The 24708-nt window shown below is 38.9% G+C and overlaps 2 protein-coding genes across 2 annotated transcripts; one reads left to right on the forward strand and one right to left on the reverse strand.

Annotated features, from left to right (window-relative positions):
• The first annotated feature begins 4649 nt into the window (after positions 1–4649).
• LOC115582787 (acidic mammalian chitinase-like) lies at positions 4650–8049 on the forward strand. Its single transcript, XM_030419000.1, has 11 exons — positions 4650–4738; positions 4854–4883; positions 5538–5739; positions 5839–5895; positions 5980–6145; positions 6453–6577; positions 6679–6802; positions 6906–7088; positions 7185–7304; positions 7397–7535; positions 7618–8049. Exons 1-11 carry the CDS (start codon positions 4714–4716, stop codon positions 7896–7898), a joined length of 1452 nt encoding a protein of 483 aa, XP_030274860.1. The 5' UTR covers positions 4650–4713; the 3' UTR covers positions 7899–8049.
• Positions 8050–8300: 251 nt separating this feature from the next.
• LOC115582772 (sodium- and chloride-dependent neutral and basic amino acid transporter B(0+)-like) lies at positions 8301–24444 on the reverse strand. Its single transcript, XM_030418973.1, has 15 exons — positions 24276–24444; positions 19919–20063; positions 19686–19817; positions 18212–18373; positions 17626–17740; positions 17409–17541; positions 17058–17198; positions 15354–15489; positions 14859–14951; positions 14651–14776; positions 14438–14556; positions 14185–14284; positions 12979–13088; positions 10952–11119; positions 8301–10602 (listed from the first exon to the last, which is right to left on the reverse strand). The coding sequence occupies exons 1-15, from the start codon at positions 24327–24329 to the stop codon at positions 10462–10464; spliced, it is 1875 nt and encodes a 624-aa protein (XP_030274833.1). The 5' UTR covers positions 24330–24444; the 3' UTR covers positions 8301–10461.
• Positions 24445–24708: the final 264 nt, after the last annotated feature.

A 24708-nucleotide genomic window follows, 5' to 3' on the forward strand; every position in this document is an offset into this window, starting at 1 on the left:
AAAAACATTACTTATTATAACTACAGAGCTCCACTTTTATTCAGTTTTATACACAAGCGCAGATGGCTGTTTTCAGTGACTTCACAAAGACAACGTGATTAGTCATGATTCATCATCATTTCCATGTGTCACATTTCAATTAACAAGCACAGTGTGTGTGTGTGTGTGTGTGTGTGTGTGTGTGTGCGTGCATGTGTGTGTGTGCGTGTGTGTTTGTGTGTCTGTGTGTGTGTGTGTAATGCGGCTGTGTGTACTGCGTGGGAGATGCAACAGGTCTGTGTTTATCTGCCGGTTCGCTGTTCACGGTTGCCATGGTGAAAGAGTTTGGTTTGTGGTTCAGCAGGTTCATTGAAATTTGTCTCACAGAGCAAGAAATCTGTTGTTTTTCAGACTTTAAGCTCTGTTTTGCTGGAAGCACAGCTGAAAGTTTTGACCATTCGAAAGAGCAGATCCCATTGCTTGAAGGTGAACTATATTGATCCAAGAATAAACTGATTCATGTTCAAGACCACCTTATACACAATGACACAAAATGGACTCTACATGGTGGTTGACTCCCTCTGGTGCTGTGATTTGGTACCGCATGTAACACGCTTTGAACAGAAATATCATAAGATTTAAATACAGAAGGATAATACGACAGAGAGTAGGTTTTATGAATTAAATATATGAAGTGATGTATGTAGAAAGTACTGAAATATTGAAATAAATTCAAACTACGTAGGGTAGATTTGATGAAGAAAACAAAGGGAAAAATGGAAAGAAATGTCCTTTAAAAATTGACCCATAGTGCTTAGCCATAAGAGTCATGATGCAACAGTGATGCAGTCACATAAAACAATGACAGTATATAGGCTTCAGAACGGGTCAAATGGACTGCAGTATGCTGAAACTCTCATGCAATAGGCTGGTATTTTTTTACTTTGTGTTTATCTAGCAGTTTAGCTTTGAGCTGTTGTTAGCATGGATAATACAACGCTGTTGACAAATTGTATTTAGTGGAAAAAAATTTAAATAAAGACCGGCTGTGCTGGCCAGAGGTGATTGTAGATTTACTGGGAATGAGATTTAATGGGATTGTATGTGATACTGGCTCAGTGTTGATGGTATGCCTTGTGTTTTTAAGTCATCCTAGCAGCTGGGCTCTTGGGATGGTCCATCACTTTGGTCCAGACTGAAATATGTCAACATTTTTGAATAAATTACCATGACATTCAGTATTGACATCCAAGGTGTTCAGAGGATTATCCTAATGAGTTTTGGTGATCCCCTGAAACTTTGTATTACTACCAGCAGGTCAAAACTTGTGCTCTGACATTGGACTAAAATTTGGGCAAGTCAAATCGAGTCATTAGCTAATAATACTGTAGTCTGACCTGCAGTATTTGTTTTTAATACAAAAAAGTCCAAATGGTCAAATATCTATGTACTTAGTGATTTGTGTTAAGTAGCAACATGTTGAAATGCTATTCTTAGATGGTGAGCAAGGTTAATATTATAACTACCATAACATCAGGATGTTACCGTGTCACTGTGAGAATGTTAGCATGCTAACTGTAGCATATTTTCACAGGGCTGCTCGCATGGTTGTAGACTCTATTGGTAGTTTAAAATATCAATCAACCATAAGATCTATTCAAGATATAACCGACTTCAATCAATCCCACACCAAATTCATTGTACCAGGACAATAAAAGCCACCATGTGACTGGAGCGCTGCTATTTTGAATCTTTGGCCAGGTTGGACAATGATAAATGAGAAAGACTCATCCCATCCACAGTGACAGGTGGAACATTTAAACTTTTTCCCCCTTTGCTTCTCTCAGCACTTTAGCTTTAAAGAAGTGATACTACTGTAGGATGAAATATCAGACAACTGAATAATAGGGGTCATTTTAAGGTAAAGTCCTTTGTAGTCATTAATTCAGAGTCTGTTTATTCATCAGTTTTCACAAATATGACGGCCAGGTTGCCCCATGAGCCTCTCACTGTTTTTCCTTGACTTTTATATCCCCAAACAATCGCACATTATCCATCCTTATATGGGCAATAACCAATGTGAAGAGCATGTCATGTTTCACTTTATGCAGATGATTTGTTGTGATTTGTGTGTAGTCTCAATTAATGCTGATTGTTACTGAAGGTACACAGATTTAGTTTGTTGAGAGTTTTATTTGTAGTCACTTTTTCTATTTGCAACATATAAATGAAACTTTTAAAATGTGACTGTTTCTGTCAAAATAAGTAAATCTCTCTATAAAAGCAAGAAATCTCTGTCTGTCTGTCTGTGTGTGTGTGTGTGTGTGTGTGTGTGTGTGTGTGTGTGTGTGTGTTCCTCAAATATCACTGCGGATCAGGATCAGACTGACCTGAGACTTTCAACATGGCTGCCGCGTGGTTCAGTGGTGTGCAACTAAGCATTTGCTTGGACTGCAATGATAGTGTGAATAAATTATTTCATAAATGCTTTACAAATTCTGCAAGCATTATCCACCGGAGCCACCACAGTCACATGCGCGCCAGAGCCAATCACTGCAGAGCTCAAGCCCACGACATACCTTAAAAAACAAGCAGATTTATACCTGCAGCGGCGCGAGCTGGACCGGGATTTTGCCGGCGGTTCTGTTCCGTTCTGTGCATCTAAACTGACTGTTGTGGATTAATGAGATTAAACAAGTCCAAGTCTGTTCGGGTCTGAGGAGATCCGGAGACGCGCGGACAACAAAGTGGGATCGGAATCTGTGGATGTTCGTGTACACGACCCACCGCCCGAGTCGACGGAGCAGACGCACTGGCACGTCCAAAACCGGATTTAGGGTAAATAATGTCCAACACGCTTTTTCGCGAACATTGCCGTTACGTTTGCTTTATGTCTGGTGCAGGAAGAAACAGTAAAAATGTGCTTTTGTCAGCGGCGCGAGCTGGACCGGGATTTTGCTGGCGGTTCAGTCCCGTTCTGTTCTGTTCATCTAAACTGACTGTTGTGGATTGTAATGAGATTAAACAAGTCCAGACCGAGTCTGTTCGGGTCTGAGGAGATCCGGAGACGCACGGTCAACAAAGTGGGATCAGAATCTGTGGATGTTTGTGTGTAGCTAGCTGCTAGCCGCTAACCGACCCACACGGCCCACCTCCCGAGTCGACGGAGCGGACGCACTGGCACGTCCAAAACTGGATTTAGGGTAAATAATGTCCAACACGCTTTTTCGCGAACATTGCCGTTACGTTTGCTTTATGTCTGGTGCAAGAAGAAACAGTAAAAATGTGCTTTTGTCACAAAAGTGTCCAAGTAGCAAGTTTGGTTATTGAGTAACAGGAAAATGTGGGAGGGACATCGGCGGATGATTGACAGCAGCAGTGATGTGTTGGAGACGGCGACAGAGATAGCGAGTTTTGAGAGTTGAGAGATTTGTGACATATAGCGTGTTTGGAGTGTATAGTTAGTGTGTTACGTAGTATTTGGTGTGGTGTGTTTAGTGAGTAGTGGAGTCGTGTTGTGAGGCAAACCAAGGAGGAGACAGCTGAATGTGGAACAGGCAGGAATGAGCTGAGCCCTGAGCCTGAGGCATTGCCTGCATTTAAATGTAAATAGTTACATATAACTTTGTAAATTTCAAAAACTTATGCACCAATTTAGTAAACAACAATTTATATTTGCATTATAACTAATGCAATTGGTTCATTAAACATATTTGTGGTTTTCACAGTAAAAAAACAAACTTTTTCTACTCTGATTTTATGTTATTTTGTGATTTTAGGTCCATAGTGTTAATATAGTACCTTAAAATGAAAAAATAACTGTACAGTCACATATGTGAGGTTGTGCTAAAAATAATTACACCAAGTAAGGCAAGGTAAATAGTTTTTAAGGTGAAATATAATGGTATAATCAAAAGTAGTCAAAAACAGCCAATTATATCCCTGACGTCCCACCTTCAAACAAAGCCTCATTTGGCCATCCATGAAAAAGCTACTTAACCTCCCACTTTTCTATAGGAATACATGCTTCCTACGGGCAATGCACTAGTACTACAAATTACAAATAAACTTGCATAAATATCCCCTTTAATGTGCCAACTAAAACTGGACTTTCACAGATGGTACATAAACGATAGCTTTGAGTGTAAATCACCATCACCAGTGTCTGTTAATTAAGATTTAAATGGCACAGCAAGTGTACAACTAATTCAATAATCCACATCTCATTACAAACACTGCTGAGCCACATTCAAGGACAAAAAAAAAATCCTTTATGTTGCAATAAGACGAACAACGGAGTTACTTACAGGGCCAGACTATCCATATTAACTGATATTTAACTATGTCTGAGATTGATAAGGCATGTCGCGGAGAACGTAAGGACGACTGAGTAAACATCCGTATCAAACAGCTTGTGTAAATGGAAAATGGTGCAATGTGAATTTTGCAGTCAATGTTTAAACCAAAGAACTGTTACCTGGCCAACAATAATAACCTTGACAATATCTCATTTAATCAGATCATATTATTATTATCTAAAGGCGCTTGAAGGTTATCGGTGCCTTCCGCCAATCCAACGTGACACTGGTGTTAACCAAACAAAAAAGTTTGACTTTTGAGTTTTGCTGAGTAGTAAGACCACATCAAATATGTTTTAGAGATATTGCAGATATGAGGAGGAACTCTCAAGTATAAAAGAGTCTTCTGGTCTTCAGTTCATTGTACAGAGGCACCATGGGCAAGCTACTTATCTGCATCGGTAAGCATAGCTACTCACCAATAAGCAATTTGGAAACTTTAACTTAATTCAATCTTGTGCATAATGCAGATTAATTCTCATTAACTACTCCCAATTCTGTCTCGTCTCTCTGCAGGACTGGCTCTCCTGCTGCATGTGCAGCTAGGTAATTATATCCTTTGTCACTCAATGGTTGGAGTCATATGTGTAGACTAGAGCTGCAACAATTATTCAGTTAATCTAGACGTTCAAAAGATAATTTATTGCCAACTATTTTGATAATTGATGCAAAAATGTCAAACATTGGCTAGTTCCCACTTCTTAAATTAAGTGTAAAGGGTTTTTTATGATGAGTAAATGGAGAGAGTTTTGGACTGTTGGTTGGACTAAAGAAAGCAATTTGAAGACATCTCTCTGAGCGCTTGGAAACTGTGGTGTGGCTATCAATCTGAACTGTCTGGGGTCTGTTTGTCAGGAAGTTCAAGATCCAATTGCAGAGTTTGGTGCTAAAGCCCAGAGTGGGTTGATTTCCAATCGGTTTCATGGGTGAGATTGTATTCAATGCTGAGCTGCTTAACCAAAAGCATTCGGATGTAGCTGTGTTTATTCTCCAGGTCTGTGCAAACTGAGTGGAGGGCAGTGGATATGACATCCTTTTTTTTCTTCACAAGTGTTTATTTTTTTTTACGGACTAAATAATTGATGGATTTATCATGAAAATAAATGGCAGATTAATTGATAATGAAAGTAATCGTTAGTTGCAGCCCCAGTGTAGATGTATTAAGTGGGTGACATGATGTAATTGTTCCACATCTTGCAGGATCATCCTACATCCTGTCCTGTTATTTCACTAACTGGGCACAGTACCGTCCCGGAGCAGGAAAGTATTTTCCCACCAACATTGACCCATGTCTCTGTGACCATCTTGTCTATGCCTTTGCTGGCATGGACAACAACATGATTACGACCTACGAGTGGAATGACGAGAAGCTCTATGGACAGTTCCAGGACCTGAAGAACGAGTCAGTACACATGTATTCTCACAAGAAAACACATGTTAGTATATAGCATCCAAACACCTGCAGGGATTAAGTGTGAGTTGATGTTGTTGGTGCTTGCAGGAACAGCAACCTTAAGACTCTGCTGGCCATCGGAGGATGGAACTTTGGTACTGCAAAGTAAGTAGTTTTGAAATGAGCATCAGCACTCTCACCTGGAGGAATGTACTGGTAAAAGCACTCTGACGGTATTTCTGTCGTCAGGTTCACCACCATGGTTTCCTCTGCTGCCAATCGTCAGACCTTCATTAGCAGCGTGATCACTTTCCTGCGTCAGTACCAGTTTGATGGTCTGGATCTTGACTGGGAGTACCCCGGCTCTCGTGGCTCCCCAGCTGCGGACAAGGAGCGCTTCACTGTTCTGGTCCAGGTCGGTTATGTTGCCTTTCATTCTCTGGTTACGGAGGGTTAGGGTTAGTAGACGTAGTAGACATTGTAGACGTAAACACTGTACATAGTTTTTCTCATTATAAAGGTCCAATGTGAAGGATTTAGTAGCATCCAGCAACCAACTGAACTGAATCTTAAATGATACACATTGGACCTTCTGTCCAGGGTATTCTGAAGAACTGGTTGTGTCCTGAAAAAACTGTCATCAAATGCCTTCAAAAAAAGTTTATCTGTAAAACTTTCTGCAATTAAACTTTAACTGTTTCTCTCTCATCGCCCATCTGTAGGAGCTGTTGAGCGCCTTCGAGGCAGAAGGCAAGAAGACCAACCGGCCCCGTCTGATGGTGACTGCTGCTGTCGCTGCTGGAAAGGGAACCATCGACTCTGGATACCAGATCGCCCAGCTCGGAGCGTGAGTACACGAGCAGACACATGCAAACATTACATACCCTCACAGTTGTTGTACAGAAGACAGCGATTACTTAACATTAATCCTCATGTCTGTATTGTCAGTGTGCTGGACTACTTCCACGTCATGACATATGACTTCCATGGTTCTTGGGAGCGCAATGTTGGAGAGAACAGCCCTCTGTACAAGGGCCCTGCTGACCAGGGATCCATGATCTACTTCAATGTGGTGAGTGAGGGCTCCTGTTGTAAATTAATACAGTTTTTTATTAAAAAAAATAAATTAATAAAAATACAGATGCTCACACTGGCCTGTAATCACCTGTGTGTAGGACTATGCCATGAACTACTGGAAAAGCAATGGTGCTCCAGCTGAGAAGCTGCTGGTTGGTTTCCCCACCTACGGCCACACCTTCCGCCTGGCTTCCTCCAACACAGCTGTTGGTGCTCCTGCCAGTGGACCCGGAGCTGCTGGACCTTTCACCCGTCAGACTGGCTTCTGGGCCTACTATGAGGTTTGAATTTCATTCTAGAGACCATAACAGAGGACAATATGTTGTATGTACATATATTACATGTATCCCTAACTTTCAGTCTCTCCCTCCCATCAGATCTGTACTTTCCTGAAGCAAGGAGCCACTCAGGCTTGGGATGGCCCCCAGCAGGTGCCATATGCCTACAACCAGGGAACATGGGTTGGATATGACAATGTTAAGAGCTTCCAGATTAAGGTATGTCGTTTTATTTTTTAAATCTAAATTCCTGTCACAAACCTAAAGGTTTTTTTTAACATTGGTTAACACTGATCTCATCCTCTCAACAGATTCAGTGGTTGAAGCAGAACGGTTTCGGTGGAGCCATGGTGTGGAGTTTGGATCTTGATGACTTCAGTGGTACTTTCTGTGGCCAGGGAAGTTACCCCCTGATCAGCACCATCAAGAGTGGACTGGGAACTGGAGCTTGTATGTCTGAACTACACATCCTCTGATAATAAACATACTGATGTGGTTTCCAGCCTCTTACCCCTGTCATTTCTCTCCTCAGCCTGCAGTGCTCGTCCTGACCCCCTGCCTCCAGTCCAACCAACCAAGCAGCCTCTGCCCGGCGGTGGTGGCAGCAGTGGTGGCAGCAGCAGTGGTGGCAGCGGCAGTGGTGGCAGCGGCAGTGGAGGATCGGGCTTCTGCGCTGGCAAGTCTAATGGACTCTACCCTGACCCAACCAACAAAAACAACTTCTACGAGTGCAACCAGGGAAAGACCTACGTCCAACACTGTGCCGTCAGCCTAGTGTTCGATGACAGCTGCAAGTGCTGCAACTGGGCTTAAACAATCCATGGTTAGACGTCACCGGTTGTTCTCAAGCCAGAGCTGGGTCAACTATCGTGTAACATAAGGTCCTTTAACAATGGCCCATTCTAAAACAGCTCTATAACACCTGTCACTGATGTCACTGAAATAAACATTGCATTTAAAGCTACTTAAGATCTCTGATGGTTTTGTGTGTCTCATGTATGCTTTTATTCAGAGTCAGTAATGTCATAAACTGAAGGTTTCATTGTAACCGTTGTTCTCTGAGTGAAGAGAATATCTCTTTCATCTCAGAGCATTACAGCAAGAAAGTGGACTGTGTATTTAACAAGTGAATACATGAGTGACAGTGATGGTCAATGATCTGCAATATACTCACAGCAAATAGAGACGCACACATGTACATATTGTCAACACCACTTTGGATTCAATCTTTTTTATGATTTTTTATAATCTGTCAACATTAATAACGTCTCAATATCAATTCCCTTTACTTTATTGCCCTCAAATGATAGTAATAATATTAAGATCAATTAAAATAGGATTGAGATAAAAGAAAACAAAAGAGAAAATTACTAAAAACTCAAAATCTGTGTGTCGATTACCAAGTTCTCCCTCTAATACTTCAACATAACACATGCAAGTAATATAAATACACTGCAAGTTTGTTTCACATGTGTATATTTTATCACATATGTAAAGGGAAATGGGACTTTAAAATACATCATCACAATTATAATGCTCTGGATGAATGTGCAGGCATGTTTTTAGTAAGTATATTACAAAGCCAGAGGACCTTGAATCAATCATAGTTTGTAATGCATCAATAGATGCTTAAAACCAGCTAACAGGTGGCAGGAATGTTGCTTCTTATCGTCACATCACATATTGCAGGCCTTTGTCACAGTGACAGTAATCAGAACAGTTTTATTTATTGGTCACCTCTTCCAAAAGTAGGAAACAAAACCAGATTCACAGTTCGTGCAAGCCACACGCAATGATGGTTCCAGAGAAGGCAAGTTATTTCTTTGTGAAATGACATAATTCACTGGCTTATTTGATCATATCAATGTGATTCTGAATAAAGGAATTCTCCAGAGGAAGAGATGTTCTTGTCTTGTAGAAGATATTAAAGATTATTTTTAGAACTTCTCCTGAATCATGATTTTGTGGTGACATAGGATAATTTGTTTTTGTTTCAGTATTCACTATTAAGTTTTTTGTTCTCTCCTATTGTATAATGCAAAATTGCTTTTTTTGGGTCATCCATAGTATTCGCGTGTTAAAACAATAATAACTGCATTTTTGGAGCAGTTGCCTTAATGTATTAACTGCAGAGCCAAATTGGAGAGTGGTCAGACACAGAGATTAAATTGGGCTGGAGCCCTCCGGAGCTCAGCTCCGCCTCCTCACCTCGTCAGTACAGCCAGCAGGAGCTGAGCTCCCTCTGCTTCAGTGTTTCATTGTAATCATGGGTGTAACTACCATTATATGACTTTTTAAAATCATTAATTTGGATCCCCATCAATATATCAGCCTGTTCACTCAGCGCTGTTTTCAGAGCGCTGTGTCAGAGCTTCATTACTGAATCCGTTCCGCTCGTTTATTGAGATAAAACCTGAACCAATGAAACTCCAGTCCATGTTTTCACTGCTACCGGCATGTTCTCGCATACCGCGCAAGTGCACGCACGCACGCACACACGGTGCTGCTGACGCACAGAAGGTGGGGGAAGTAACTCACAGCAAAATGTTAACTTTGTTAATTTACTGAAACTAAATGTTTGTATTTTTCACCTTTTTGTTTCTGTGACGAAGTCTCTACATAGCTAATGCTACGTTAGCAAATTGTGAAAAGATGAGGAGGGTGAGTAGTTTTCATCTGATTAACCGCCCTCCTCATTAGCTAAACGTAGACGAGCTAATGCTAAGGTTTCCCATTAATCAAGTCATTCCGCCACAGTCTCTCAAAGGAAAAAAAAAAAAAACCTTACAACCCGACCCCCCCACCGCTGCCACTGAAAAAATATGTATTACGCTGATGGTGCAAGGTAAAAAAAAACAAATATTTTGAGAGATAATGGCCGCTGAGTGAAGAAGGGCTCCCCCTCCTTACAAAAGCCAATTTAACCACTGGTCAGACATAAACATAAGAAGCTAACTGCTAAAGAAATAGAATTTTAAAAGGACAAGGAACTGTTTAACTAATTTCAAGAACACGATCTGTAATTAAAAGTACACAAAGTGTCATCTGCCTTGTTTACTTGATGACCACTAGGTGGCGCTTTTGAGAGAATATTAACTAGATGAGCCCTTACACACACAAGGCAGGATTTTATAATATCAGCAGAAGAATTTGAAAACTAACTACAATCAGCAGTTACCACAACAGTTTGATAAAAAAAAAAAATCTGTAAACTACTGTAGACATTTGGTGAATTCAGCACCATTGAGGTGTGCTGTTGTGCTGAAACCCAGGCAAAAAACTTGAAACAATGACAACAAACTTGATCAACATAAAATTCACGAAGGATCATATCTAACAGTTCAGTCTACATCAGTATAAATATAGGTGCCATGAACTAGAACTTAGATTCACATTTGATATTATTTGTTGACCCTGCTCTTCTTCGATGACAACGCTCTTCTGAGTAGCGTTCTCCTCGATGGATGTCCAGGTAGGGACGCCATTCCTCAGACGGAGAACACAACAACTTCAGACGCTGTAGAAAGGGTTATCACATCATTAGAACAATGAATATGAGTGCGCCCATTAAATGTGTGTTTTGTTTTGTTTTTTTACTTTCAAAATGAGTCCCCATCTTTTACGTCATTTGTTAAAGAGAATTTGCTGCCACGCTATTTTGCAGTGAAGCTCTTGAAACACTTTATGGACTAAGAAACGTCCCCACGGCAGGATATACAGACCGTTGGGTGAGTAGATTATAACTGAATTTTCATTTTTGGGGGAGCTTATCATTCAAATTAACATTACTGCCAGAAATTGACAGAATTAATACAGCCTGCTTTTAATGCACCCTGTATCATACAATAATTCAGTGTCATACACACCTTCCAGGGGCTTCCTTCTGCCCTCAACAGCTTATACACAGCGACAACAGGGATCCAGATGATGACGAACGCACTTATGCACCAGCCCAGAGCCACGCCCCAGTCTGGGTATTGGACCTTTCCATAGGTGGGGGGCTCAAAGGATACACAAGACCAGAACAGGATCACCTAGATGGTGAACATAACATCAAATCATATTCATACATAGGAGACCCTCATGTCAAAGTGTCACATTCATCTTCATAGCACTGAAACAGCTCTGCTTAGAGTGACAAACGATATCCTCATGCGGGCTGACAAGGGCGAACATTCAGTTCTGGTCCTGCTTGATTTAACTGCTGCTTTTGACACCATTGATCACTCAATCATGGTCAATCGCCTCAATAAGTGGGTTGGTATTTCGGGCTCCGCTCTTAACTGGTTCTCTTCCTACCTATCTAACAGAAAGTGTCAGGTCGTCATAGACAACTTCATGTCCTCTACTGCACCTATACTATGTGGAGTTCCGCAAGGTTCAATCCTTGGCCCCATCCTTTTCTCACTACATATGCTACCTCTAGGCAATTTGATCAGCAAGTTCAATTGTATATCCCACCACTGTTATGCTGATGACTTGCAGCTCTATTTCTCTTTTAAACACAACGACATGGCTAATATCAGTACCCTCCATGACTGCATGACTGCTATCAAGGATTGGATGTCTCTCAACTTCCTTCAATTAAATCCAGACAAAACCGAAGTTCTCTTCTTTGGTCCTAATAATCTCATCCCTTTACTGAGTCTGTCGATCGGCCCTCTAGCTGCCAATCTCAAACCCTCCTCCAGAAACCTGGGTGTAATCTTTGACCACAATTTACAATTTGATTCACACATAAACAAACTTGCACAATCCTGCTTTTTCCAACTCCGGAACATCTCAAAAATCAAAGCGATGCTAACAACCAGCCATCTTGAATTTCTAATCCACACCCTGATTTTCTCTCACCTCGCTGACTGTAATGCTCTTTTTACATGTCTCAACCGTGCAGCCCTGTCTCGCCTGCAGCTCGTACAAAACGCTGCAGCCAGACTATTAACCAAAACCAATCGCAGATCCCACATCACACCTATTCTTGCATCCCTTCATTGGCTTCCAGTAAAATACAGAATAGACTTCAAAACACTACTTCTCACATACAAGGCCCTTCATGGTCTTGCTCCTCCCTACTTTGCCGAACTCCTACAACCTTACTCCACGTCTAGACCACTCAGATCGTCCGACCTAGGCCTCCTATCTATATCCCACTCCCTCCTCAAATCTAAGGGTGACTGCGCCTTTGCCGTCAGGGCCCCATCCCTCTGGAACAGTCTACCCTATTCTGTCAGATCAGCTGATTCACTAAATGTCTTCAAACAACTTCTTAAATCCCATCTTAATCATCTAGCATTTCCTACAACTGAACTGTAATTATTCTTTGCAAATATCTGTACATGTATGTTCGTTTTATTTTATCTTGTTGTTTACTTTTATGTTTGTTTTTAATTCTGTTTTTACTTATGTTTACTGTACCCTGTACAGCACTTTGTGCAAACTTTATTTTGAAAAAAGTGCTATATAAAAAAATAATTACTTACTTACGTACTTACTTACAGTGTATTGTACTGTAACTCAACTCAGAAAAAAACAACAACTGTTAAATCATCATATTTACAAAGATGGTTACTAATGTCACCAGTTTCGTGCTGGGATGTTCTGTCATCTTCTGTTCTTCCATCGGCAGCAATTAACATTATATTATATATTATCTTTCAAATTGGATAAAGTTATTCTCTTCAACACCAGTTTGGTCACTACATATATAATGCAGTTCATGTACTTCACTTCACTTTTAGAGTACAATTTTGTACTTTTATTTCAATACAGATTACCTACAAAACCAACTAAAAGATATGGGCCTATATTGGTATTAGGCATAAAAAGAGTGCCTCGTAAAGTGGGTGTTGAAAGTAAAAATAGCCAGATTAGCCAGAGGACAAGTTGTAATCACCACAACGATGCAGGGGCTGATGACGAACCAACACGCTCTCCACCACAGCCAGAAGCAAAAGCTCTTTTTTCCAAGCATCATCTCAATGTCTTTGATAAGGCGGTTCCCTCCTGAAATACACCAGAAGAACATGTACATGTTCACAGCTCAGGTCAACAGAAAGCTGTCTCACATCTGGTTCTAATGTGTAAATCAAAAAAGCACTCAGTCGACTGCTAGCCAAGGTGACAGATTTGCTATATGTATAAGCCATACAGAATTATTGTTGAATTCATAGAGGGGAAATCAATCAATGATCATCTGAATCATTTCCATGTTGATCTTTAACATGTTTTAGTGTCAACAACATTGTTGTTTGCTAGAACTACAGTGCCCGCTTGTTTTAAGAATTACTATTTCTAATAACTATAACTATTACTGTATTTCCTATATCATTGATTGATTGACACTCTGATTCTATTTTCAAATACTTAATTATACATATTTTAAGGTAATTTCAAAAACATATATATATATATGTATTTGAAATTACTTTAAAATATGTATAATTAAATATTTGAAAATGTATTTCGAGTTGATAAAACAAGGGACTTACATTATATGTTGTTGTACATTTTTCTGACTTAATTTTATCTGGTGTTTGTTGAAGTCTGTATCTGTATCTTATATTTTAAATGTACAATTCATTTGAAATTTGTGATTTCATATTTATTTGTTCTTTCTTTCTTTCTTTCTTTCTTTCTTTCCCCTGCAAGGAATTGGTAATACATTATTTTGTAATTTAATTAATTTCATATATTTGTATATCTTTTTGATGATAGTTGTAAAACCAGAACATGACATATGTTCTGTTTAACAATGGTGTTTTGTAATCCCATGTGGGCTGGGCCAGATATTAGCATGACACAGAAATAAAAAAATTACTAACAAACTATAATAACTACTATTCACATAGAATATGTTGTAAATGAAATGTACATAGAAATATATAAGTATATATGTACATAGAAATATATATATATATATGTATATATGTAGACATTCTGTTTCTATTGCTGCTGGAACACTGCTGACATAAACTGTATACTGTATGAGCATACATTCAGTAAATACAGCCAAGCCATTAAAAGTTATAAAGTTTAGTTGTATCAAATGTGAGGTATTACTTACAACCTTATATATCACTATAGCTGTCATTATATTTACCATATATGTAGATGAAGCCAGTGACCTCGGTGCTGGACACAACAAGCAGAACCGTGTTGATAGTAAACGTGTCGAGCAGAGTTACCCAGTATATTCCTGCCTAACTCACATACACACACACACGCACACACACACACATACACAAACACACACACACACACACACACACACACACACACACACACATTGAAGGTACACAGGGTAATTATATCAGTTTGTAGTAATAAAGTCACTGTTTTCAGATCCACAGTACCCTTGTGACACATGGCAGACCCAGGAGGTAGACGACGCCACATGTCATTATAGTCAATAAAGAACGTTTGGATCTTAAGGTTTCAGGGTTGGCATCACTCAGGCAGGTGGTGATCACCTCTGATGACAAGAGGACAGACAAGATTTAGTGAGACAGTGGCTGGTTTGGAATAGTTTGAAATCTAGATCTTTGCTAAATAGCGAACATTCTCACCTAATATTGTAAACTGTGAGTCTAGGCCAACTATGAAAATCATTAAAAAAAACAGGAAAGACCAGAGAGTGGAGATGGGAAGCTTAGATAAAGCCTCTGGATATGCAATGAATGCAAGGCCGAATCCTGCAAAGATGGACAAACACAACATAAGAAGGTATACAACAGCTTTCTTTCTTTCAAGTATGTGGTATTTAAGTTGTCTGACCTTCCTTCACCACTTCTCCAATAGGTTTTCCATAAAGGAAAGCCATATGACCCAGAACTGAAAAGATGGCAATGCCTGCAAACACACTTGTAACTAAGAGGAGAGGAAAGTAGTCAAGAAGATTAATCAGTTCAGAGATAAAATGCTCTATTTCACACATATTCGAGATTTATGTGTACCTGCCACCACAAAAATGGTGGCAGTAAAGCTATTCCATAGGGACAGAAAATGAAGGCAACAGCTATGGATGATTCTCTCTGGGGACGTTGCTGCTGGCCACCACACTGTTTTTTTTTTTAAATACTAGCACTTGGAGACTTCGTCAGAAATGTACAAAATCATCATAGAGGCTGCAGTTTTAAACAAATTACTCACAAAATGTTACTGACATAACTTTACTGAGCTCTGATTAAGATCGCTTCTTCAGTAATAAACATAAAAATAAAAAATATCTGAAATCTGAAAGACTGATCAACCTAAATGGTGTTTTCCTACCGTGATTAATGATGGACACCACAGCTGCGTCCAGGAACATGTTGTTGTGAAAGTTGTTGTAAGAAGAAAGAGTCAAAATGCCACCCGTAGAAATGGCTAGGGAGAAAAAAGTCTGAGTGGCTGCATCCTTCCAGACCTAAAACACACCAACCAATGTTAAACCAATGATATAGGACATATTTTGAAAACTTAAAAGGAAATTCTTGCATTTTTTAACCTGGGCGCTAAGTTTACATGTTGGGGCATGATTTATACTTACCAAATGTTTCGGAATTGCTTCAGTAGGTGGCCACTGCTGGCTGCTGTGACACGGCTGCCTTGGCTACAACATAATCCTTTGGGGCAACTCTGACTGTCAAAGTGACATCCAATAAAAGTGATTGTTTTTGCTAATAACCGACTGCAATTGTTTTTCATACAACATAGCAGAAATAATTCCAGCAGAGAGAGACCCTTTTGTGAAATAATAAGATCCATTTTGATACCAGTAACACAAAGAAAAGTCTTGTTCTGAAATCTTGCAAGATGTGAGAAGTTGTTGCATGAATATGACAGTTGGACAGACCAATTTACCGAGTCATGGCTTAATGTTCAACTGGTTTTGACAATCTAGATGGGGAAACAACTTTAACAGCTCACCTCTCGACTTCTTTTAGATACTTGTGTATCTGGTGTAAATAAATGGTTGTTTGTGGCGGTGAGCATGGTCGAGGGGCGGCTGCAGGAGACAGAGAGGTGGAGAAGGCTCAGGAGAGCAGCGCCAGGTGAGCGATTGACAGAGCTGGTACCAGTTACTAATCACTGTCTCCCTTTAAATGCAGTAGCATGCTGGGCCTCAGGAAGATGCAGGGGAGATGCACAGGAGCACAGCTGGAGGAAGCTGTAGACTAGATGCACAAGCTGCGATTGAGCCCTGAAAGTGCATTACTGTGTGTTGGTTGTTCCTGAGTGGTGCAAGCCGAATAAAGACCGGATAATTCTAGAGCTGTGTGAATGGTACTTGTCGAGGTTACCCACGGTAGCACGGGAAAAGGCAAACAACAACAAAAAGTTCACTCTCTTGAGTTGTTTCTGTAATGTTGTCAGAACAACAACCTCTGCCTGTCAGAGGTAAAAACAAGCACTTTTAGTGGACATTACTTTGACAGTCGGAGTTGCCCCAGAGGAATATGTTGCAGCCGCATTACAGCTGCCAGCTGAGGCGATCTACCGGACTGATTTAAAAACCTTTGGTAAGTGTGAATCATTTACACATGTCAGTGACTTTGGTTAGCCTCTAACTTTTCTTCTAGCACTACAATAAGATTCACATTCATGTTTTTCAGTGAGATGTCTGAACAACTGTTAGCGCGATTGCAATGAAATTCTTGTCAAATTCATTTCTGCCAAACTAATGACATTCCTGCCAACCCCAGCTTTATTTGGTGCTAATTATCAAATGATTTGCATGCTAACACGCTAACCTGAGATGATGAACATGCAAAACAATACTGTATAGCTGCTAAACATTAGCATTTTAGCATTGTTACTGTAAGCATGTTAGCATGCTAACATCAGTGTCAGTTTAGCCCAAAGCACCACTCTGCCTCACAGAGCCCACAGTATGGCTGTAGGCTCTTCAGGTCTTACGCTGCATTAAGACCAAACGCGAAGAAAATATTTGCATCGAGTTTTGGGATAGTTTCACGGATAGTTGGTTCTCACCTGTGCCTCCATCAGTTTCGTCATATTGGATTGGGATCCAATAAAGAACTCTACCCCATCTCTAGCTCCCTCTAGTGTTACACCTCTGATCAGCAGGATCAGAATGATCACATAGGGAAACGTAGCTGTGAAATACACAACCTGGAGAGACAAAGCCATTGAATCCACAGGCTACACTGAGTGTGTACACTGATCACAGATCACAGTGCAAATGCTGTCATTTGAAATAGATGTACAGTAGAATGTGCAGCATTGTCAAAACCTTTGTTATAATTGTTATCTATGTAACATTCATGCCTGAATAAAATGAATAAGAGGTAAGGACTTGTTATTATGTAGATATTGACTTACTTTGCCTGATGACTTGATGCCTTTGATGAGCGCTGCAACAGTAAACATGGTGCTCAGCAGCAGACAGAGGGCCAAGTGCCAAACTACTGGTCCTGTTTCATCCAGACCACTGGACCTCTGCAGGGCCACACGACTGAGGAGGAGAGACATCTGACCGTTCAGCCACAGCAGTTTGACAAGTGTGTTTGACATTCGTGCTTGGGTGCGTGATGCTTACTCCCAGTACTGCTCACTAGGGCTCTGCATTGGAACTGTAATCATGTCGGATGAAGGACAAGTGCGGTTTTCCAGAGTCCAGTTAGACACTACAGCGCCACTTACATTGCAATATACTAGAAGAGGAAACAGGACCAGTAAATAGCTTGCATAACATATCAATCCATGCAATGGGTAGTGTTTATAGTACTCTGGCTCATCTCTGAATCATCCTAATTTTTTACTTGGCCTTGTCTCAGTCCCAGACAAAGAGTACCTAGGATTTTATTTCAAGACTGGTGAGCACCATAACTGCAGAAATATTCCTGAATTGCCCGTGCAATTACAGTCATCATTCACAAAACGCAAATAACATTTATCATTTAAGGAAAGCGGCCTTAAGGGTGGAAGTAAAAAAATACTGACAAAAATCAAACCACCACCTCTCAAAGTCAATACTAGCCAGTATTAGTTTTCTGAGTGCAGTGGTGCTACGACTGAATAAGCTAAACAGTAACAGATCAGCATTCACCAATCAGCAGATTCCTCAAATGAACTGAAATTTTATATATACACACATATATATATATATATATTTAAAAAAAGACCTGTAGGCGTTTTGCTGCAGTTGCTGTCAGCCCAACTGAGGCAGCTGGACCACGGCAGAGGAGACTGGAAAGAGGCGAACATGTAGTACAGGCTGTAGGCGATGATGACGTTATAGTAAATTGCTACGAATGAATTCATTATAACCATGGAGAGGCCAACACCTGGAGAAGATAATATATATTAATATGATATTAATATATTATATGCACTTATAATAAGTTATCTGGATATAAACAATGTTTTTTTTATATAAAACACAAGATCTAGAGCCCACAGAGCATGAGCCGAAGCAGTCTCCATCAACAAATATTACCACATATTCCAATTTTAATTTCAGGATGAATATGATTGATTTAGATTAGATACTGAAATTTAAATTATATTTTCGAAACACACACATCTTGTAATCTTGATCTTTTACGGGACTGTCTTTCATTTAATTCAGACTTTCTTATAAACACAAGTTCTTCTAACCTCTAACTTATTCACCCAGGTAGTATGATGGTACTGTAAGGAGTTCAAACAACACATTAAAAAACACAATCAGCATATTTCCCAGCATGCATAGCTTCAGAGTAAAAGGTTGTGCTCAAAAAAATTTTATGTAGACAAATAATACAAAAGAAAAAACATCTACAGAGCTTGTAGAAAGGTGCAGAATACAATGATCTATTTTCTTTAAAAAACATTATTATGATTGTAAATTAAAAATTCTAAAATGCTTTTTTGGTTCAAAATGATTGTTTTGTTTACTTTGTGGAAGAAATCTGACAGATGGTTCCTGTTTCCAACAAGGTTTGACAGCAAACAGTATAAAGCTGTGTGTATCGTGTGGTTTCTGTGTTTGGTCAGCATCACAAGCGTTGGCAGTTGGCCCTGGTAACAGCTGTTATGTACAGTGACAAACTGACTTAACTAATAGTAGTAGTTGAAATATTTTCAGCTTCAGAATTATAGTTGAAAAAATTGAAAGATTATGTTGAGTAGTCCAGAGTATTGTTTAGAAACTAAATTGAAAATTTTTTAAAAAATAATATAAGTACAACTGAAAACGAGAGATTATTTGTTATGAATCATTTTAAAAAAACCTTAACTTGTTGTTTCAAATTCAGTCAACTGAACATTTTAAGGCAGCCCGGGGGCTGCTTTTTTTAAAAAATTATTATTATTTTTTTTTACTTGAAACAAATATTTAATTCTAAATATATGTTTTTCCACTTGTTTTTGTTTTATAAGAGAAATAATTTTAAAAAAGTAGAAAAAAAATCAATTAGCTGAAGCTCTTCTTTCTTTCTTTCTTTCTTTTCTTGTTTTTTTTAATTTATTTTTTATTTTTTTACAAAAATTCTATAATTTTATACGGAAATGTATCTTCATATTGAAAATCCCCAGGCTACCAAAAGTTCACTTTAGTCAAATGAATCTTGGTCTTAAGCCTGTGGGGATTTTTTCCTCCTGTTCTTTCAGGCTTACCCTGCAGTAGTGGCACTGCTCTCCACACGTTGAGTGGGCCTTGGCTGCAAAATTGACCAATAACGTTTTCCAGGAAGAAAAGGGGAATTCCACACAAAACCAACATCAGGAAATAGGGAATGAGAAAGGCACCTGCTCACACAAATAAAAACAAGGTTTCATAATATTCATAATACTTGCAACATTGTAACAATAATTTTTTATTTTTGTTAATACCGGTACAAAATAATTACCCCCTCCATTCTTGTAGGCTAGATATGGGAATCTCCAGATATTTCCCAGGCCAATAGCGTAGCCAACCATAGTGAGCAAGTTCTCTGCCTTGTTGCTCCAGTTTCCACGCTCAGGAATCTCATCACCGTCTTCAACATGAGTGTCCTGCTCAACGCAGTTTAAAAGGTTTTTTATATTGTCAGTTATTATCTATGGTACAAATTACCATACCATGTACTGGTACTATATAGTTCTTTGTTGTCAACATCAACAGTATTCATTACAACCAAATGGCAGCTTATTTTACTGGTAAATAAGCCAAAACAACAGACTTCAGCAGCAGACAGTGATAACATTTTTTACAGCAGAAATTGTATTTGCAGGAAATGCAAATACAAAATACTGACAAAGATTCAGTCAATATTAAAATAGCTTAGAGCAGGGGTTCTTAACCTTTTCGACCTTAAGGCCCAATTTTTTCAGTGCAGAGTGGCCTGGGGCCCATTAAATATTAACACTGTATATGCAGTGGGGAAGCTAGTTTGCAAGCGTAGCATGTAAAACTACATGTAGTTCAGCCTGGCTGTAGTTTTAACAAACTGCATTTCTACTCCTGGAGAAATGTGGTTTGTAAAACTACTGCTAAAAAAAGTAGCTTTAGCAACTACTTATACTCATTATACTCATTTAAATCAGCGTTAAATAAATCAACATATGATGTATATGAAACAAAATATAATAGCCTACAAAAAATTCACATATGCCTCTCAACTCAAGTTTTATTTTCTAAAGAACAAAAGCTGACATTTTTGGTCAACATCACAGGAACTTCAGAGGCACTAACACTTCGGCACTAGAACTAGATGTCACATGAGCAGTCTCTCAAAGTTTTTATCAGACAGCCGGATCCATTTGGCACTATAAATATCTTTACCAACACTAAAAAGCTGCACTGGCTGGGACACCAGTGTTGAACTTCTTCAAAGAAAAATAAAATAAGATGTATATTATATAGATCTTTTATTTCTCTCTCTCTCTCTCTCTCTCTCTCTCTCTCTCTCTCTCTATATATATATATATATATATATATATATATATATATATATATATATATATATATACGTATATGAAAACTCGTCTTGTTTGCCAAAATTGTAGTTAGTACATTGAGTGGTTAAACTACAAAAAATTACCCAAAAAGTAGTTGATATACTTGACGCAGCACAAAATATGAATGTAGTTTAACTACCAGCAAGTTACAGCAAATTGTAGTTAAGCTGTGTAGTTCAACTACATGTAGTTTAAGTCTCCCCAACACTGCATATAGGTTTAATTGATCTCACTCTTGGTTCGATTTGTATTCAATAATAAGTAAAATCCACTTACAGTTTAACATGGTAATACGTTAATAAAGTTGAATAACTGACAAGGTTTTTTGACAAGGGTCCTGAATCGTCAACGCAGTAACATACAGTGACCACAGTTTAACTCACCAGTTTACCAGTTTAAGGCTGGTATGTAACACTGTTACTGTGATGATAAATGACTTAAATATTGAATCTGTGTCTATAATAACCACACCCTGACATGTAAATGTGACATCTGTCTTGATTCATTTAATTTAACTTAAAATATGGACAACTGACTGCATAATATATGAATCAGAAACAGAAATGATTTACAGCAGCTCCCATTCAAAGTCAAGAATATGCAGAAAAATAGTAGTAGTAGTCATAATAATAATAATAATAATAATAATAAACTATATATGCTGCATATTTATAATAGAAGCCTACTGCAACTTTACTTTTTTTTCACGGTTTAACATTATTTTATACATTATCATATTTTATAATGTTCTGTCATGGAGTACATCACTTCACTGCTAACAGAAAAGAAAGCAGCTCACTGCCAGTTACAGCTTCTTATCGTGATCTGCAGTCTTTGTTAATTTTTTGTCATGATTGTTATTATTAGTACCCATCAAAAATCACAGTTACATGTCAGGATGTGGTTATTATAGACATATTCAATACTTAATTGTCATGTATCATCACAGTAACAGCGTTACATACATTAGCAGCTGTAAACACATAAAAAAATTAGAAAACACATCATGTGGTCCCCTTTAAACGCTGGGTGGAGGTGTATATTTGGGTAAATAACCGCCAATGCAGAATCTAATTTATTTTGAAAAAACATCAAGGAAGAAGACGTGACCACTGACACTGCACGTTTTTCTTCTTCGCCTTTTTCACGTGTTGTGCCCAGAAGGATGCCAGAGAATTCACAGAGAAGCTGGCCAAGTTTGTGACATTTTCATTCCGGAGTTTTGTGAGGAGGGAATTAAACGCCTGTCCCAAATAAACGCCTGGTCTGTTAAGTGAATGAAACATATAAACGGGCTATTATTTGGTATTTTACGTTTGTTCCCGCATCATCAGCACGAGCTGAACAATAAATCTAACACAGCAAGAAAGGCGGGACTTAAGGCAGAACAGCCAATCATCAGCCGGTCAGTCCCAAAGCCGGTGTCATGTTTGTTTGAAGCAGCAACAGGAGAGGGAGGGGGAGAGGAGGCAGCTGCAGCGGGCGCAGATACAGAGCGGCCAGAGAAACTGAGCGACTGTAGTGAGGTGTTTGTGGAAAACTGCGGATAAACGGCAGAAAAAGTGAGGGTGTTGAACCCTCTAACCGGGAAAAGTGTGGGTGTTGAGACACCGACACCTCCCACGGGTGCGAGTCGCACCGTGCGACGCCCCTGGCTACAGGTGAGCAGCAAGCTGAATGTCTTCTGTTCTTCTGTGAGCTTCTTAAACAACTTACTGACGCATTACCGCCACTGTGTGGTCGGAAGCTGCATTGTAACTGAGCGTCTCATGGATAACAGCTTTTCTCTGGTGTCTTCAGTTGATAACCTATGCAGTCCCGCGGCCCTCGCGGCCCACAGGTGCAAAACTGAAAGTTTTTGGCGGCCCTCTAGGTGGCGCTTGCGGCCCAAGCTTGGGCCGCGGCCCTATGGTTAAGAATCACTGGCTTAGAGAGACCGTAAGTGATTGTGATTGATACATGTAAATCGCTACAAATCGTCACATAGAGCCCCTTTAATGTTATCAATTACACTTGTGATTGTTGTTGTGAAATGTAAAAATGCCTGCTATGAAAAAGGTCTAACGGAGATATAAGCATCATAAAATACAGGACTATAGCCTCATTATGACCTCACTCTGAGCAGTGGTGGAATGTACCCAAGTACAATTACTAAAACTTTACCTAAGTATAAATGTGAGTTACTCATACTTAACATGAGTATTTTTTCTTCTCATGCCACTTTCTATTTCTACTCTCACTACATTTAGCAGGTAATACGTTTACTTTCTACACAAATAATTTAACAGCTATAACTAGCTACTTTTCGATTAAGATTTGAACTTCAAACAAAACAAAAAAATAAGTTTTATATAAATTCAATGACAATGTATACAGGCATTCAAGACAATTACTTGACTATACAATTGGAACTTGTTGTTTATACTTACTGTATAAGTAATTTATACAAAAACATGTCATAGGTCACCGCTTTTCCTTTTATTTTTTAAACAATCTTAATTCATTTGAATTAATTATGAGATTTTTCAGTTAATTGGACATCACACGTTTTATAAAACTGTTACCTTGGGCCCTGGGAATTTTATTTCTCTACAACTACAACAAAGATTCTGCTTGAAATCTAAAATATCTTAAATGTATGAGTGAAAATGAGTGGTATATAAACAGTAAAACAATCACAGGGGACATTTTTTAGATACTTCAACACATAATATGTATTATATATATGTATATGTATTAAACCCAGTCGGTTGATTCTTTGTCAAATTGCATTCACAGCTTGTATGTAATGGCAGGGAAATTCACAGTTCTTTCTATTTATGACCCTTAATCATACCTGTCACCATCATGACGATCATTGCGTCATTAAGGGACAGTTCAGTGTCTTAGGTAAATGTTTGAGCAGTTGAATTCAGTCCCCAGGGGCAAACACGTATCCTACTTCCACATGAATGTCTGTTTAATCTTTCCTAATACCAGGGAATGAGTTGGAGCAAAAGTTATTTTTGAGGATCCTAACATGGATCCTCGCATCATTTTGGTGGCAAGCTAGTATGATGGCTAAATTTGAGTTATTTTCACTTTGTTTAGTTTCTTTTTTTGGTTATATTTGTTGCAAATTAACCATCTGCTGTAAAAACACAAAATGAATTTAGATTACCATGTGAAGAACTCTTATTTAAAATTGTGAGTGATAATATGATTTCTTAAACATCTTTGAATAGAATTGCTATTTAGTTATTCAGTCACAGATGTCGGCAGTCCTACCTGATCAGAGAGAATAGCAGGATCCCTGGAAATGTTTGAGCCGTATTTCACCATTGCGTTTTATCTGCTTCTTGAGTAAAAGATAAAGAAAAGTTTCTATGCTTCTGATGGTCTGTAGAAGAAAAATTCAAATGGCTCCAAAAACTTGTCCCAAGCCACATGAAATAGACTGCTGTCACGCCAGTGATCACTTTAAAAGAGAGAGAGACAGACAGGTTTCCTTTCAGGTGGAGGTAAACCTGCCTACACAAGTCTGTGTTTGTCTTTATAATATGTGACAGTTACTGTAGGCCAAAGTCAGCTGACCTCTGTTGTTAACACGTTATTAATTCAAACAATAGATATATTCGCTGTTATATATAAGGGGTGAAATAGGCTAACAAATATAATGTCTTATTTGAAATCGGAGCTGCTGACCAGGTCCTGTTTTGAT

This window comes from Sparus aurata, chromosome 6 (assembly GCF_900880675.1).
Source record: "Sparus aurata chromosome 6, fSpaAur1.1, whole genome shotgun sequence".
In the NCBI taxonomy this organism is placed as follows: Eukaryota; Metazoa; Chordata; class Actinopteri; order Spariformes; family Sparidae; genus Sparus; species Sparus aurata.

Excerpts from the sequence above, each read along its gene's own strand:
- LOC115582787 (XM_030419000.1), top strand. The coding sequence starts at position 4,714 with ATGGGCAAGCTACTTATCTGCATCG. Across the intron at positions 6,578-6,678 it reads CAGATCGCCCAGCTCGGAGC|TGTGCTGGACTACTTCCACG; the intron begins GTGAGTACACGA and ends CTGTATTGTCAG. Across the intron at positions 7,536-7,617 it reads TGGACTGGGAACTGGAGCTT|CCTGCAGTGCTCGTCCTGAC; the intron begins GTATGTCTGAAC and ends TTCTCTCCTCAG.
- LOC115582772 (XM_030418973.1), bottom strand. The coding sequence starts at position 24,329 with ATGGTGAAATACGGCTCAAACATTTCCAGGGATCCTGCTATTCTCTCT. Across the intron at positions 17,542-17,625 it reads CCTAGTGAGCAGTACTGGGA|TCGTGTGGCCCTGCAGAGGT; the intron begins GTAAGCATCACG and ends TCTCCTCCTCAG. Across the intron at positions 17,199-17,408 it reads GCATCAAGTCATCAGGCAAA|GTTGTGTATTTCACAGCTAC; the intron begins GTAAGTCAATAT and ends TTGTCTCTCCAG.